At 53.4% G+C, this 17,422-nt stretch overlaps 1 protein-coding gene and 1 non-coding gene across 17 annotated transcripts in view; one reads left to right on the plus strand and one right to left on the minus strand.

Moving 5' to 3' along the window:
* The first annotated feature begins 716 nt into the window (after nt 1–716).
* Nucleotides 717–17,422, plus strand: part of HIF3A (hypoxia inducible factor 3 subunit alpha) — a 46,670-nt gene continuing 29,964 nt past the window's right edge. For 5 of the 16 annotated variants that reach the window (XM_054673987.2, XM_016936260.3, XM_054673989.1 and 2 more), the window contains exons 1-7: nt 717–796; nt 7,594–7,784; nt 8,939–9,084; nt 11,904–11,988; nt 12,346–12,458; nt 12,834–13,042; nt 15,840–16,331. In XM_054673987.2, coding sequence (XP_054529962.1) covers nt 771–796; nt 7,594–7,784; nt 8,939–9,084; nt 11,904–11,988; nt 12,346–12,458; nt 12,834–13,042; nt 15,840–16,331 — 1,262 coding nt within the window. In that variant the 5' untranslated portion in view covers nt 717–770. Of the gene's footprint in view, nt 797–2,073; nt 2,213–7,306; nt 7,384–7,575; nt 7,785–8,938; nt 9,085–11,903; nt 11,989–12,345; nt 12,459–12,833; nt 13,043–15,839; nt 16,332–17,422 lie in introns of those variants that run through there. The other 11 variants (XM_016936267.3, XM_016936266.3, XM_054673991.2 and 8 more) reach the window with 10 other exon arrangements.
* On the minus strand, nt 10,167–10,274 carry LOC112206472 (U6 spliceosomal RNA). The gene has a single exon (XR_002940836.1). It is a non-coding gene; the product is annotated as a U6 spliceosomal RNA (small nuclear RNA).

Raw genomic sequence — 17,422 nt, forward strand, 5'->3', positions numbered from 1 at the left:
TATTTACTTGACATAAGCTTAATTATTCATCAATGGGAACCTGAAAAGGGAGTCAGAGAGGCCAAGAGGTTAGGGTGGAGTAGAGGGGGTAGGGAAGGTAAGCTGGGGTGCAGAGGGTGCAGACTGGAGGAATGGGGGCGAGGTGGGGTATGGGACTGGGGTGGCAGGGAGGGGCTGGGGAGTGAGAGAGAAGGGTAGGTGCCAGAGGGCCAGGGACTGTGGAACTGGGGTGGGGTTGGGAGTTGGGGGGTGGGGAGGGGATGTGGGGTACTCTGTGAATACCTTAGAAGGGATAGAGGAGGCAGGGCTAGGGGTTTGGAAGGGGTGGGATTGGAGGTCAGAGGGGCCCAACTGGGGTTAGGAAATGGAAAGGTGAGAAGAGGTGGGGGTTAGAGGCTGGGGACTGGGGTCCAGAGAGCAGAGTGAACTGAGTGGGTTCAGAAGAGTACTGGCGTTGGCACTTCAGAGGCTGGACTAGAGAAGGCGCGTTCAGCCGACGGTGCGGGATACACTGCCGAGGAAGTCCGCGGCGAGGGGCGTGGTTGGGGGGTGTGTATTACACGGTATCCCCCACCCCCCCTTGCCTTTCCAAGTCTTTTCCTCTGGTTCCGCCCCCTTTTCAGGAGTGACATACCTTCGCCCAATCAGAGCCGCGGGCCTGGCGCGGCACAGCCAACCGAGCGGCTTGGGGAGGAGCTGGGGAGGGGGCTCGCAAGGCCGGGGAGGGGGCTAGGGGCCTCCGAGGGCTCCGGAGCGGCGACTGGCGAGCCATGGCGCTGGGGCTGCAGCGCGCAAGGTACTGAAGTTCGGGGGCAGGAGTTCTGGGAATTGGGGGGCTCTCCTCCTGGAGACCCCTGAGCTGGATTGTTGGGGCGGGGGTGGTTCGCGGGTGCGAGCCAAGAACGCCCCGGGGCGCGCAGTTGGAGGCACATCCCCACCGCACTCTCCACCCTTAGGGACTGCAGGGGTGGGGGATTCCCTACGTCTCTGGCTGCCCCGCCCCTCTGGCCAAGAGCGGCTTCGGGGTTCCCGATTTCTCGCTACCCAAGGCTCATTTACCCTCCTGGTTGGGGGTGGAACTTGGGATTCCTGATAAATTAGGGGTGATTGCATTTGAGCAGTCCCCAGGCTTCTGCGGGAGATATTCGCCCTCCACATATTGATCCCTCTGGCCTCTGAACCCCCCAAAATTGAGGGTATTCTTTGCCACCAGGTGCCTGGGATCCTCGGTGATATGGGATACCCCTAAATGGAGCCTTCCCACATATAGGGAGTCCCTTGGAATGGCATTCAGCTCCTGAGTTCAAGAGAGGAGAGATCTCCTCTAATAGTATGCTTCCTGACACAGTCTCCTAAACATTGGGTTTCCCTAGAAATGGGCAGAGGGGAGCCCCTTTCAGAAGCCGTCTGGGACCCTTCCCAAGAGACTTTTTGTATCCTTTCAAAAGCCAGAGTCACCCCCTTAAATAACAGGGAAACAAGCTGGACCCACTTCCCAAAGTCCAGCCCCTCATCTCACCCCTGCACCCCCATCCTGAGAGACAGGGGAGCCTCATCCAAGCTTTATTTTGGGGAGACTCCATGGCGGGGTGCTGTGAGCCTGCAGGCTGTGATGGGAGCGCCCCCTGCCGCAGTACTCAGATGGGGTCATCCCGGGCAGAGGGTGGGTTTCTGGGTTCACTTGCCCAGCAGGTGCAGCTCTGCTGGAACACAGGGGAACCTGTGCCCTGGGGCCGCTGCCGGGGGGGGGGTCTTATCTGGCCATGTTCCCATGGGACCCTGGAAAATGTTCTAGGTCCTCAGCTTTCCCTGTCCAATGTGAGGCACCCAGTAAGCCTCACCCCCTTCCCTCCTCCCTGGCTTCTCAGGCCTGATTGGATCCGTGCACACCCCATGTTTCTAACCCCCCCCATCCTCTCCCCTGTCCCCCACTCTATTCCAGGCCCTGGCTCTGGGCCTAACAAGGAACTCTATCCCACCCCTTTTGGGCCAGCTGTCGTCCCGCCCCTCTCAGCGCCCCCTCCTGGCTGGGTGGGGGCCCCTCTTGGCTGAGCTCGGGTGCCCCCCCTCCCCACCCAAGGCCGGCCCTTTCCTGTGGAGTCATCTCACCGCCGCGCGCACCCACTCGTAACTCGCACCCGGGTCCTGGCTGCGCCGCATCTCCTCCTGCACCCCCTGGATGGCCCTTCAGCCAACGGGGGCCTGGGCGATGGTGAGTGGGCCCCCAACACCCCCTTTCCCCCTTCCCTTCCTCTAGCTGGGGCTGGCTGCCATCCCACTGTGGCCAAGGATGCTCTTGGGAAGTCCCTGGTGGGTACGGCTTGCAGCCCAGAGTGCCCAGTGAGGTAGTATTCCCGGAGAAGATAGGATTTTGGGGACCAGCACCCTACCAGATTACCATGTCCTTGAGAACAGGCAGAGTCGGGGGGCAGACAGACTCCCCCAGACCCCCATGCCAAGTCCCTTTGCAAACCCAAACCCTGCCTCTGGTCTCTCAGGACACCTCTCTGCAATGCCAAGAGGCATCCTTGCCCAGCTACAACCTAAGCCCCCACCCACCAAATCCTCTGTGCTTTTTGTAAGACGCCCCCCCCCCCAATACCCAGCTGGGTGTCAGAATAGAAAAGCCCAGAAGTAGCCCTGAATGTGGGCAGGGACTGCCTGCTTTTATTATGCCTTCCTCATGGGTGGCAAATTCTTCAGGGCAGGGAAGAGGTGAACTTCTCTCCTTCCTGGTTGGAGGGGGGCACTGGGCCCCAACCCCCATTCTCAGGCCTCACCCTGAGCCCGCCAAGCCCTGGCCCCACCCCCTGTTCTTGGCTGGAACACGGAGGAAGGGTGGCAGGGTTCCAGCTGCACGTCCCAAGCTGGGCAGAGTGCCAGGGGGCTGGACCAGGACTGGGCATGGGGCCAGCTGGGGCGATCTGGAGGCAGCAGGGGTGTGACAGGGGAAGGGACGGAGGCTGCTAGGCAAAAGAGGGGCAGGGCAGGGGCCTCTTGGGTGGGGGGCACACCTGCCAAGAGCACAGGCCCCAAAGACAGGGTTCAAATCCCATCTCACCCACTTCCTGGTGGTGTGGAATTGTGTCAGTGACTGCCGCTCTGAGCCTCACTTTCAGATCCTGGAAATACGGGCAGGCCGGGTACGGTGGCTCAGGCCTGTTATTCCAGCACTTTGGGAGGCTGAGGTGGGTGGATTGCTTGAGTTCAAGACCAGCCTGGGCAACATGGCAAAATCTCATCTATACTAGAAATACTCAAATTAGCCAGGCATGGTGGTGAGTGTCTGTAGTCCCAGCTACTCAGGAGGCTGAGGTGGGAGGATGGCTTGAGCCTGAGAGGCAGAGGTTGTAGTGAGCCAAGATCAGGCCGCTGCACTCCAGCCTGGACAACAGAGCCGGACCTTGTCGCAAAAAAAAAAAAAAAGAAAAAGAAAACTGGGTATCACATTCCCTTTCCACCACCCCAGATCAAGATGAGGAGCCAGTAGTGAGGAAGCAGGCGGTGGGGGGCGGGACACCCAACAGGTGTGCCACAAACTGAGCTCAAGTCAGAGTAGACAGACCTGGCTTGAATCCTGTCTCTGCTACTAAAAGCTGTGTGGCTTCAGTTTCATCACCTCTTTGGGCCTGCTTCCTCGTCCGGAAAATGGGGAAAGTCATTGCAGGAACATGGTCGGATTCACTGAGAAGTGGTTGAACATAGTTCAGTGTCGATGGAGGGCGCTGGGTTACTTGGGCTGGGGATGCCATTGCTCCAAATCTCAGTTTCTGCCTCTTTAAAAGGAGAGATCACTTCTCCTGCTCAATAGGGTAGTAGTAAGGACTTAATGGGTTCTCTAGCTCCGTGAGTGTTCAACACACCAATGCTATCATTATTACAGTATCACTGTTATTTAGTCCTCCTTTTAAGATGCTTGTGTAAAAACCATGTATGTAATTGCATGCACACACCACACTATGGGGCGTGTAGAGTAATCCACAGGTTACTCTAAAGCCCAAGAAGCTCCTAAGCCCATGCTTTCCATCTCTGATACGCACAGAGGGAGAACAGTAAGTCTAACCTTGGCCGGGCGCGGTGGCTCATGCCTGTAATCCCAACATTTTGGGAGTCTGAGGCAGACAGATCACCTGAGGTCAGGAGTTCGAGACCAGCCTGGCCAACATAGTGAAACCCTGTCTCTACTAAAAATACAAAAATTACCCAGGTGTGGTGGCAGGAGCCTGTAATCCCAGCTACTCAGGAAGCTGAGGCAGGAGAATCGCTTGAAACTGGGAGGCAGAGGTGACAGTGAGCCAAGATCAAGCCACTGCACTCCAGCCTGGGCAACAGAGCAAGATTACGTTCACACAGCTTATAAGCAGTCACATAGCTTGTAAGTAGTGGAGCTTGTAAGTAGTAGCTTTTAAGTAGTGGAGTTTATAAGTAGTAGAGTCAGGATTGGAACCCTGAGCCAGAGGAACTAGCCCCCAGTCTGTGTAATGGGAAAGACCCACACTTCCCAGTAGAACATCCAGAGGGCAGGCTGGGAGCTGAAAGGAGGGTCCCTCCGCAGCCACCAGCTGGCTCCTTCTATGGAAGAAGCAGCCCAGCCACAGAGGATTACAGAGCCCAGCTGCCTGGGAGGTGGGGCGCTGGCCCCACCTCCCTGCCAGTTCCCACTCCCTGTTCCCTCTGTCGGGCCCCCAGCTCCGTGAGGCCCTCTCGCCCCCACCCTCTGGGCAGGAAGACAAACAGGGCTGGAACAGAACAGGACGGAATGTCCTCTCAGGCAGGCAGGACTGAGGCCCCTGCCCCCACCAGCCAGGAGGGAGGGGACGGGGACAGGGGCCGTATCTCCCCTGCTCCAACCCTCCATCCAAACTGCCCCCTTCTGTGCCTCCCTCCCTGCTGTACTGAGGATTTTATTTTCCTTCTGTCTCCAGACAGGAAAATATCCCCTTGCCCTGGGGGGTGGGGCCACAGGTCTCTTGCCTGAGGCTGGGGTTGATGCCACCCCAGAAGCACCCTCTGCTCTTGAATTTAAGAAGGGACAGTGTCCCCTCCTAGAGGTTCTGCTTCCCTCGGATGGGTCCCAAGGAGGGGATGAGAAAAAGCCTGAAGACTGGAAACTCACCGCCCAGATTCAAATCCCAGCTCGGCCAGTTGTTGGCTTTGGGGCTTCTTGGGCAAGGACTTCACCTTTCAGAAGCTCAGTTTCCCCACTGTAAAGTGGAAGTTTAAAATGCCCCCCTCCGCCGGGCATGGTGGCTCACGCCTGTAATCCCAGCACTTTGGGAGGCTGAGGTGGGCAGATCACTTGAGGTCAAGAGTTCGAGAGCAGCCTGGCCAACATAGCGAAACCCCATCTCTACTAAAAATACAAAAATTAGCCGGGTGTGGTGGCAGATGTCTGTAATCCCAGCTACTCGGGAGGCTGAGGCAGGAGAATTGAACCCGGCAGGCGGAGGTTGCTGTGAGCCAAGATCGTGCCATTATACTCCAGCCTGGCTGACACAGCGAAACTCCGTCTCAAAAAAAAAAAAAAAAAATTAAAAATTAAAAATTAAAAAATAAATACAAAATAAAATGGCTCCCTCCTAGGGGTCCCCTGAGGATTGGATAAATACATGTAGAATATATAGTACAGTGGCAAGCACATAAATGCTTAGCAAATGACCGCTGCCTATTACTAATAGTAATATTTATCAATATAAATATAGATGAGACTATATATACCATATACTACACTAGATTATATATACAATATAGTAGATGTAATACATCATATAATAATTTTTTATTTTGCCTATTTTTGTTAATTTGCTTTTTGTCTTTTTTTTGTTTTTTGTTTGTTTTGAGACGGAGTCTCACTCTGTCACCCAGGCTGGAGTACAGTGGCGCGATCTTGGCTCACTGCAACCTCCACCTCCCAGGTTCAAGCGATTCTCCTGCCTCAGCCTTTCGAGTAGCTGGGACTACAAGGCGCCCACCACCACGCCCAGCTAATTTTTTGTATTTTTAGTAGAGACGGGGTTTCACCATGTTAGCCAGGATGGTCTCGATCTCCTGACCTCGTGATCCGCCCGCCTCAGCCTCCCAAAGTGCTGGGATTACAGGCGTGAGCCACCGCGCCCGGCCTGTTTTTTGTCTTTTTTTAGAGACGGAGCCTTGCTGTGTCACCCAGGCTGGAGTGCAGGGGCACAATCATGGCTCACTGTAACCTCAAACCTGGGTTCAAGTGATCCTCTGTCTCACCCTCCCAAATTATAGCCACTTCCGGCTATAATTTTGTATGAAAGTAAAGAGGCCGGGCGTGGTGGCTCACACCTGTAATCCCAGAATTTGGGGAGGCCAAGGTGGGAGGATCACTTGAGTTCAGGAGTTCAAGACCAGCCTGGACAACAAAATGACACACTGTCTCTACAAAAAATACAAAAATTAGCTGGGCGTGCTGATACGCACCTGTGGTCCCAGCTACATAAGAGGCTGAGGCTGGAGGATGGCTTGAGCCTAGGATATTGAGGCTGCAGTGAGCCATATTCATGCCATTGCACTCCAGCCTGGGCAACAGAGCGACAGCCTGTCTCAAAAGAAAAGAAAGAAAAGAAAAGAGAAACTTTGGGTTCAGACAGACCTGGAGTTTGAATTTGAAGACAGTGGCAGAAACAGGGAGAAGAGCTAAAATTCTGGACATAAACCCAGGCCCATAGAGAGAGAGAAAATTTGAGAATTTAGGTAGACCATTGTTTAAAGGCAGGATTCCCTATTTGTGGGCAGGCACTGCACCTCTCTGAGCCTCGGTGTCCTAATCTGTTCAATGGGACGTTATCAACTTCCTTCTGGGTTGCCTGAGCATTAGGCGGGTTAATATAAGTTTCGCACTTGGCACTGGGAGTGACAAAATAGTAAAAGCTGGATAAGTGGCAGATATTTCTGATAAAACGACACTTATTCTTCCAACCCCACATGCAAAATGTAGGTATTTGAAGTGGATTACAGGGCAGGGTGAGTGGTAAACAGAACAGGTTGCTTTGCTGTGTCACCCCGGCGGGTCCCTGCCCCTCTTAGGGCCCCTGTTGGTGGTTCGTCGTTAGACTTTGAGATCTATGTTCCAAGATTCACAGGACGGTTCAGTTGAGGGAAAAGGGCAGAGGAGGAGATTCTGGGAAACTGCAGGGCAGGAGGCCTGGGAGGCTGTAGGCCTCTCCTTCGTGGGCCCTCCCTCCTCTGGCCCCTGGCCAGCTCAGCCAGCCCCCTCCCAGCAGGGGCCCTCCCTGTCCCCCAGGCGTCCCTAGCCCGGGAAATAAACTGCAGATAAGTCAGGGAGGGGACAGAGCGGCCCTAGGCGCGCCACAGAGAGGAGCGAGGCGCCGGAGGCACCATGGACTGGCAAGACCACAGGTAAAATCAGGGCTAGGAAGGGCTCCACAGTGTAGCCCTTCCAGGCCCAGGGAGCGCCGCGAACTCGACAGGGCCACACATTGAGGCCTGCGCAGCCGCGGCCCAGCACTCCACGAGCCCCGGCCCCACGTGGCAGCTCCCCACGTGCTCGTCCCGTCGTCCTTTTCTCTTTCCCGAGTCACCACCAGTGAATGCTGCCCATGCCCTCAGGTCGACCACGGAGCTGCGCAAGGAAAAGTCCCGGGATGCGGCCCGCAGCCGGCGCAGCCAGGAGACCGAGGTGCTGTACCAGCTGGCTCACACGCTGCCCTTCGCCCGCGGCGTCAGCGCCCACCTGGACAAGGCCTCTATCATGCGCCTCACCATCAGCTACCTGCGCATGCACCGCCTCTGCGCCGCAGGTGAGCCCCGCCCGCGGGAATTCCCGTCTTAGTCAGGCCCCGCCCACGGAAAAAAACTACATCCCAGGGAGGCCCCTCCTCCGGGAAGCCTTATTCTGACAAAGCCCCGCCCCCTGGTGACGTTTTTTCGGCGGAGCCCCACCCCCTGGAATCGACTTCCCCGGGGAGGCCCCGCCCCCTTTGAGTTCCTGGCCTGCTGGGAGTCCCGCCCCCTTCGAAGTCTATCACTTGTGAGGCCCCGCCCCTGGAACGCGCCCTTTGGAAGCCCCGCCTCCTTAGGACTCAGAAAATCCGCTAACCCTTCAACTCTTACGATTTGGTCCTCTAGGAGACTCTCCCAGATGGATAGGCCCTGGTCTCTCATAATATATCCACTGGGAGGCTGCGCCGCCCAACTTTTCGTTACTGTATCTGAGAGTCCCTTGTCCCTTCCCCACCCCTCTAGTTCTACATCACTTGTTCTCTTAGTAGGCATCTCCTTGAATTTCTACCCAGTTAGAATTGCATCCTGCAGCGAGCTTTGCCACGCACGTGCACGCGCGCGTGCACACACACACATACACTCACACATAAACCCCGTGGAATCCCAGGACCCTGAAAGCGGGGGAAGTAGCGTTATTCTCTGGGAGGCTCTGTCCATTTGACTTCCCTGCCCCATAGCATTTTACTTTTCTTGGAGGCTTTACCCCCTTAGAAGTCTGTTCCCTGGGAGTCCCTGCTTCTCTAGAGTTCTGTCCCTCTGGAAGGTCCTGCCCTCCATGAGTTTTGAACCCCTTCGAGGCTTCCCCTCATCTCTATATTACAATTCCCCTTAGGCCCTGGCCCCTTCATATTTTGACCCTGGGGAGTTCCATCCACTTAGAATTCTGTCCTCCTAGGAGGCCCACCCACATCCTTAGAATTCTGTTCCCTTGGGAGACTCCTACTTCCTTAGAATTCTGCCACCCTGCGAGGCCCTGCTTCTAATTCCAGTGCTTCTTGGTCCTGCTTTCTTCCTTGGGAATCCAGGCCACTAGGATGTACCCCCACTTCCTTGGGGGTGCATGTAAGTTTCTCTGAATGAGGAAAGGCAGAGGGAGGCTAGCCCAGGGTCAGTCCATAATTCAGTCCATAACTGACTAGAGATGCCCCCATCCCCCTGCCCCGGGCACCAGGGGAGTGGAACCAGGTGGGAGCAGGGGGAGAACCACTGGATGCCTGCTACCTGAAGGCCCTGGAGGGCTTCGTCATGGTGCTCACCGCCGAGGGAGACATGGCTTACCTGTCGGAGAATGTCAGCAAACACCTGGGCCTCAGTCAGGTGAGAGGAGCTCCTTGCTCTGTGCCTGGCCCTGTACTGGTGATGCTGGGGATACAGTGGTGACCAGGACAGCCATAGCCCTACCTTTATGGGATTCACAATACAAAGGGGATATAGGTATGTCACTAGACAGGAAGACCCAGAATGGTCAGGGCTGGGATGGGACAGTCTAGGGGGCTGTGAGAGCACAGGGGTGGGGTGTACCTGACCCAGCCTGAGTGGGAATGGAGGGCTTCCTGGAGGAGAATACATCTGAGCTGAAATCTGAAGAACTTAGCCGGTCAAAGGGTATGGAGAATGGATGGGATCAGTGAAGATCAGGAATGTACATGACAGAGGGAACAGAGGAGGCAAAGGCCAAGAGGTGAGGAAAACAAAAACAGAATAATTTGGGGAAATAAAGTTGGCCACGTGCAGTGGCTCACACCTGTAATCCCAGCACTTTGAGAGGCCAAGATGGGAGGATAGCTTGAGTTCAGGAGTTCAGTGTTTCACCTGGGCAACATGGCAAAACCCTGTCTCCACCAAAAATACAAAAAATTTGCCAGATGTGGTGGCACATGCCTGTGGTCCCAGCTACTTGGGAGGCTGAGGTGGGAAGATCACGTGAGCCTGGGAGGTGGAAGTTGCAGTGAGCCAAGATCGCACCAGTGCACTCCAGCCTGGGTGACAGAGCAAGACCCAGTCGCAAACAAACAAACAAAAAAATAAAATAAAAAGTTTATCCTCCTAGGTGCAGAGTGCAATAGGAGAAGCTGAGAGACAAAAGGCTAGAGAGGTCATCAGGGTAGACTGTGGCCAAATTTAAGGCCAAATTATCTTTATCTCCAGGGCCCTGGGGAGCTATAGAAGGATTTTAAGCAGTGGAGAGGTTGTGCCAGAAAGGTAGAATCAGATTTACATTTTTGAAAGATCCTCTAGGTACGGCATGGAGGTAGATTTGGAGGGAGTGAGATCAGAGGTTGAAAGATCAGCAATGGGTAGATGCCAATCTCAGGTGGGAGAAGAGGAATAGGGGCAAGGACCATGGGGATGGAAAGATAGGAATAAGAGACATTTAGAAAGTAGAACTTACTTTTTTAATTAACATGGAAGGCTTCATGCATTTGCATATCATCCTTGTGCAGAGGCCATGCTAATCTTCTCTGTATTATTCCAATTTTTAGCATACATGCTGCCTAAGCAAGCATAGAAAGTAGAACTAACTTTAATTCATCCTTACAGCAAGGCCTAGAAGAAAGTTCCCATTCTTTTTTCTATCTCACATAAATGGGCTCCATAGTTGGTATCTGTTCCTTTTCTCTGGCTCGTTACCCCACTCCTGGTACTAATTTCTCTGTTAGTGTGAGTGAGCTTTTTGGACCCAGAGAGATGAATGTCCCGAGGTCCCAAAGCTAGGAAGTGGCACAGCCAGGATTCGACTCCAGCTACAAGAGATGTTGTCAGAGGAGTGAGATCTCCCTCTTTCCCTATTCACCAGCACCAGCACCATTCACATGGTGAGCCAATAGGGTCCACCTTCATCTGTGTCCCCTCCTCCCAGCACCAGGCTCATTTCCTAAATTGAAATGAAGAGTTGGGTTTTCTGCCTGCCAGAAAAGTGTGATTTGAATGGAGTCTCATCTCGGGGCCTTGCGCTTACTATTCCCTCTTTCTAGAATACTCTTACTCCAGGGGGCCATAAGGCCACCTCACTTGCTTTGTTCAGCAGTTTTTTTAAATGTCACCTCTTCAAAGAAACTGTCTAGACCACTCTGTCTAAAGCAGCCTCCCATCATTGCGTTACCTTGTACTGCTTTTGTTTTCTTCATGTTACTTGTTATATTGTTGTTATTTGTTCTTTCATTCACTGTCTGTCTCACCCCACTGGCCAGTAAGCTCTTCAAGGCAGGGATTTGTGTGTGCGGTCACCGTGTCCATACCATTTAGAAGAGCCAGGTGCAGTAGCTCCCACCTATAATTCCAGTACTTTGGGAGGCCAAGGTGGGAGGATCACTTGAGCTCAGGAGTTTGAGACCAGCCTGGGCAACATGGTGAGACCCCCATCTCTACAAAAAAATTTGTAAAAATTAGCCAAAAGCTGGATGCGGTGGCTCACACCTATAATCCCAGCACTTTGGAAGGCCAAAGTAGGCAGATCACTTGAGGTCAGGAGTTCGAGACCAACCTGGCCAACATGGTGAAACCCTGTCTCTACTAAAAATACAAAAATTAGCCAGGTGTGGTGGCACATGTCTGTAGTCCCAGCTACTCGGGAGGCTGATGTGGGAGAATCACTTGAACCAGGGAGCTGGAGGTTGCAGTGAGCTGAGATCACACCATTGCACTCCAGCCTGGGCAACAGAGCGAGACTCCATCTCAAAAAAAAAAAAAAGAAAAGAAAAAAATAGCCAGGTGTGGTGGCGTGTGACTGTAGTCCCAGCTACTGAGGAGGCTGAGGTGGGAGGATCAGATCGCTTGAGCCCAGGAGGTTGAGGCTGCAGGAAGTCATGATCGCACCACTGCCCCGCTGCATTCCAGCCTGGGCAACAGAGCAAGACCTGTCTCAAAAAATAGATAGATAGACAGATAGGTAGACAGACAGACAGACAGACAGATAGATAGATAGATACATAGATGAGGGCCTGGCATTTGGTATGTGCTGAATAAATGCTTGCTCAGTGGGTGGATGGATGGATGGATGGACAAATGGATGGATAAATGAATGGGGAGACTGGTGAAATCATCCAGGCTCATGAATTGGAGCAGGGGAATGAGGATGGGATGGAGGAGATGGGTCAGAAGCCCTGGTAGACCCCCACCCCTCTCATCCCTGGCAGCTGGAGCTCATCGGACACAGCATCTTTGATTTCATCCACCCCTGTGACCAAGAGGAGCTTCAGGACGCCCTGACCCCCCAGCAGAGTGAGTTCCCTGGAGGCCTCTGTCCCCACCATACAGAGGAGGAAGCTGAGGCTCCACCCCTCCCTCAGCATATCCCCACCTCCTGTGGAACACCAGACTAAGACAAGTAGGAAGAGGAGAGATGGCCCTGCCCTGGGGTCTATGGGGACAAAGACCCTGCCCTGCGGGGGTCTGAGGGGACACAGCCCTGCCCTGGGGGGTCCGAGGGGACACATACTACCCCTGGGGGACCCTCTCTGGTTCCAGGTCCCAATTGTTGGGATGGAGCTGGGGAGGCCTGAGCAGCCAGGGTGCCGGAGGGCACTGGGCCTGTGTGTAGCTGCCTGTGACCTCCCCGCTGCCCCCGGGCCTCCCCAGCCCTGTCCAGGAGGAAGGTGGAGGCCCCCACGGAGCGGTGCTTCTCCTTGCGCATGAAGAGTACGCTCACCAGCCGCGGGCGCACCCTCAACCTCAAGGCGGCCACCTGGAAGGTGCGTGGGGCCGGGCCAGAGGAGGGCGGGGACGCTGGGGCTGGGTGTGAGCCCCGAAAGATCTTGAAGGGTGCCGGAGTCCAGGCATCTCCTGGGCTGGGGACCCTGCGGGGCTCACTCAGGTCAGGTCTAGCGGGTCTCAGGGCATCGAGGAGCATGGGTGTCTGTGGAGTTGGGACCTGGGGCTCCTGTAAGCTCTCTTAGGATGGGTTCCTATGGGCCTGGGGCTGGGGATCCTCAGTCCCTTTGAACCTGGAGTCTTCATGGGGTTGGAATCTCAGCTCCCTGATGGGCCCTGAGGATGCATCTTCCAACCCCATGGGTGGTCTCAGGCCCAGAGGCACCACTGCCTTGTCCCCTCATCTCGGCCCCCAGGTGCTGAACTGCTCTGGACATATGAGGGCCTACAAGCCCCCTGCACAGACTTCTCCAGCTGGGAGCCCTGACTCAGAGCCCCCACTGCAGTGCCTGGTGCTCATCTGTGAAGCCATCCCCCACCCAGGCAGCCTGGAGCCCCCGCTGGGCCGAGGGGCCTTCCTCAGCCGCCACAGCCTGGACATGAAGTTCACCTACTGTGACGACAGGTGGGCAGGGGCCCCCTCTTCCCTCTGCCCAAGTTCAAGTGCTGTTTCCCTCCCCACCTCCACACCCCCGCATTTCTCTCTCTCCTTCTCTCTCTCTCTCTCACTTCATCCATCTCTCTCTCTCTTTGTGTGCCTGCCTGTCTCTGAATTTTCTACGTGCCTTTTATATCTTTTCTTTTTTTGTAAAAACGCTGCCTTGCCATTTGCCCAGACTGCTCTCAAACTCCTGGGCTCAAGCCATCCTCCCACTTCGGCCTCCCAAAGTGTTGGGATTACAGGTGTGAGCCACTGCACCTGGCCTCCTTTTATCTTTCATTCTCTTTCTGTCTCTGAGTCTTTCTCTTAGTGTCTGTCTCTCTTTGTCCCTTTTCTTAAATGAGTCAATTTGTGTCAAGCAGTTAATATGGTGCCCAGCACACAGGAAGCATTCAATAAATTGTCAATAGGCCAGGCACAGTGGCTCACACCTGCAGTACCAGCACTTAGGGAGGCCGATGCGGGAGGATTGCTTGAGACCAGGAGTTCAAGACCAGCTTGGACAACATAGGGAGACCCTGTCTCTACAAAAAAATTAGCCAAGTGGGGCCGGGTGCAGTGGCTCATACCTGTAATCCCAGCACTTTGGGAGGCCAAGGTGGGTGGATCACCTGACGTCAGGAGTTCAAGACCAGCCTGGCCAACATGGTGAAACCCCAACTCTACTAAAAATACAAAAATTAGCTGGGCGTGGTGGCGCATGCCTAAAATCCCAGCTACTCGAGAGGCTGAGACTGGAGAATTGCTTGAGCCCGGGAGGCGGAGGTTGCAGTGAGCCGAGATTGCACCATTGCACTCCAGCCTAGGCGACAGAACAAGACTCCGTCTCGAAAAAAAAAAAAAAAAAAATTTGTCAGGCGGGTGGCATATTCCTTTAGTCCCAGCTACGCAGGAGGCTGAAGTGGGAGGAATAATTGAGCCCAGGAGGTTGAGGCTGCAGTTAGCCATGATTGCACCATTGCACTCCAGCCTGGGCAACAGAATGAGACACTGTCTCTAAAAAAATAATAATAATAAATAAAATAAACTTATTATTTGTTCACCCCCTATCCTTCCTTTCATCTCTTTTTCTCTCCCCCTCTCTTCCTTCTGTCCTTCTCTTCCTTCTTCTGTCTTATCCCTCGCCCTGGTGTCATGCTTAGGAACGGTGACTCTGGATTCAGCCTGCTTGAGTGTCAGTCTTGGCTGTGTATCCTTAGCCAAATGACTTCACCTCTCTGTGCCACAATTTCCTCACCTATCCTGTGGAATCATAACAGAACTTGCCTTGTACGGTCGTTCTGAGCAGCTCAGTGAGTTTCCCGGTGCAAAGCACAAGTATCTAATTTTTAAATCATTATTGTCATCATTACTTTTTGTTGTTGTTGTTGAGGTGGAGTCTTGCTCTGTCACCCAGGCTGGAGTGCAGTGGCAGGATCTTGGCCCACTGCAATGTCCACCTCCCGGGTTCAAGTGATTCTCCTGCCTCAGCCTCCCGAGTAGCTGGGATCACAGGGGCCTGCCACCATGCCTGGCTACTTTTTGTATTTTTAGTAGAGATGGGTTTTTACCATGTTGGTCAGTCTAGTCTTGAACTCCTGACCTCAGGTGATCGGCCCACCTCGGCCTCCCAAAGTGCTGGGATTACAGGCGTGAGCCACCGCACCCGGCCTATCGTCCTCATTACTTTTTATTTATTTTCATTCTTCTCTTTCTTTTTGTGTTTTTTTCTTCCCCTCTCTTCCTCTCTCCTGTGTCATGCATGCTGTCTCTTTTTCTGTCTTTTCTTAGCTCTTCTTCCCCTCTCCACCCCTTCTCTTCCCTTGTATTAGTTCCCTGTTGCTGCTGTAATATATTACCACGAACTCAGTGGCTCCAAACAACACAAACTCACTGTCTTACCGTTCTGGAGGTCAGAAATTTGAAATGAGGCCAGGCATTGTGGCTCACGCCTATAAACCTAGCACTTTGGGAGGCCAAGGCAGGAGGATGGCTTGAGGCCAGGAGTTCCGGATCAACCTGGACAGCATAGTGAGACCTCATCTTAAAGAAAGAAAAAGAAATTAGAAATGAGTTTTACAGGCCAAATTAAGGCTGTGTTCCTTCTGGAGGCTCCAGGAAAGAATCTGTTTCCCTGCCTTTTCCAGCTCCTAGAGCTGGGCCCACCTGCATCCATCTCCCCATCTCAAGACTAACGTTAGGCAGGCCGGGCGAGGTGGCTAACACCTGTAATCTCAGCACTTCGGGAGGCTAAAGCAGGAAGATTGAGCCTGGGAGTTCAAGACCAGACTGGGCAACATAGTGAGACCCCCATCTCTACAAAAAAAATGCAAAAAGTAGCCAGGCAGGGCACACACCTGTAGTCCCAACTGCTCAGGAGGCTGAGTCAGGAGGATTGCTTGAGCCTGGGAGGTCAAGTCTGTGGTGAGCCATGATTGAACCACTGCACTCTAGTCTGCGTGACAGAGCGAGAGCCTGCCTCAAAAAACAAACAACAAAACAAACAAAAAACTTCTAATGTCATCATATCTGCAAAGTCCCTTTAGCCACATAAGAGACCATATCTACAGATTCCCGGAATTAGGATGTGGACATCTTTGGGGGTCATTATTCAACCCACCACACTCCTCTTGTTCTGTTTCTTACTCCTTTTCTCTCGGTTACAATCCTTCTCGACATCTTGCTGGCTTTGTTTCTGTGTCCTCTGCTGCTACTTCCCTCTACCTACCCTCTCTCTCATCCAGTAGCATCCTGACCAGACCCCACTCCGCCCCACCCCCAGGATTGCAGAAGTGGCTGGCTATAGTCCCGATGACCTGATCGGCTGTTCCGCCTACGAGTACATCCACGCGCTGGACTCCGATGCGGTCAGCAAGAGCATCCACACCTGTATGTATCCCATTTCCCCAGGTGCGAAGCCAGCTGCCACATGGCCCCCAGCTGACACCAGGACCCCCCAGCTCCCCATACCCCAGGATGCACTGCCTCCCCACCTCAACACCAGCTCCCTGCTCCCCAAGCCCCAAGGAACTGTCTCCTTCCTTGCCCCCTCATACCCAGTCCCCAGATCTTTTCTCCCCATTTGCCCCCTTGGTGGCCCTGACCCCTCCCGATCCCCCTCCTCAGTGCTGAGCAAGGGCCAGGCAGTAACAGGGCAGTATCGCTTCCTGGCCCGGAGTGGTGGCTACCTGTGGACCCAGACCCAGGCCACAGTGGTGTCAGGGGGACGGGGCCCCCAGTCGGAGAGTATCGTCTGTGTCCATTTTTTAATCAGGTAAGCAGGAGGAGGGGCTGGGGTGGCTGTGTGTGGGCCTGATCTGCATGTGTGGACAGGTGTGTGTGTGTGTGTGTGTGCGTATGAGCATGCATGTGTATCACGCATAAGTGTATGTGAGGGAGTGTGCACGTGTACACATATGAGGAATGTGTGTCACCAGTAAATGCCGGTGTGTGTGTCTGCATGGACACAGGTATGTGTATGGGTGTGTAGACTGTTAATTTTTTTTTTTTTTTTTTGCGTGAACCTCTGCTTAAGTGGATTGTTAATTCAAATTAGAAAGGGCTCTTTATTTGGCCTGGCATGGTGGCTCATGCCTGTAATCCTGGCACTTTGGGAGGCTGAGGTGGGCGGATTGCCTGAGCTCAGGAGTTCGAAACCAGCCTGGGCAACATGACGAAATGCTGTTTCTACCGATAATACCAAAAATTAGCCGGGTGTGGTGACACATGCCTGTAATCCCAACTACTCGGGAGGCTGAGGCACGAGAATCATTAGAACCCAGGTGGTGGAGGCTGCAGTGAGCCGAGATTGCGTCAGTGCACTCTGGCCTCGGCAACAGAGCAAGACTCTGTCTCAAACAAACAAACAAACAAAAGGACTCTATATTCAAGTTAAAAAAAGAAGTGTAACAGAGTCATGGGGTCTTTTTTGCTTTTTAAATTTTGATGTGGCTCACGCCTGTAATCCCAGAACTTTGGGAGGCCAAGGGAGGAGGATTGCTAGAGCCTCGAGGTTCAAGACCAGCCTGGGCAAAGTGGTTAGGACCCATTCTCAAAAAAACAAACAAACAAACAAACAAACTTGAAAAGAAACCAAAAAAAACCCACACACACAAAAAGATATATGGTTTGCATATGGTAAATTCTCTTTATGGTACACAGTTCTGTGAATTTTTGACACATGCATGCAGTTGTGTAACCACTATCACAATCCAGCTATTGACCAATTAGTGTGATTATAATAGTGGTTACACAATTACCACGATTTTTTTTTTTTTTTTTTTTTTTGAGACAGAGTTTTGCCCTTGTCACTCAGGCTAGATTGTACTGGCACAATCTTGGCTCACTTCAACCTCTGCCTCCCAG

Source organism: Pan troglodytes, chromosome 20, assembly GCF_028858775.2.
Source record: "Pan troglodytes isolate AG18354 chromosome 20, NHGRI_mPanTro3-v2.0_pri, whole genome shotgun sequence".
Classification (NCBI taxonomy): Eukaryota; Metazoa; Chordata; class Mammalia; order Primates; family Hominidae; genus Pan; species Pan troglodytes.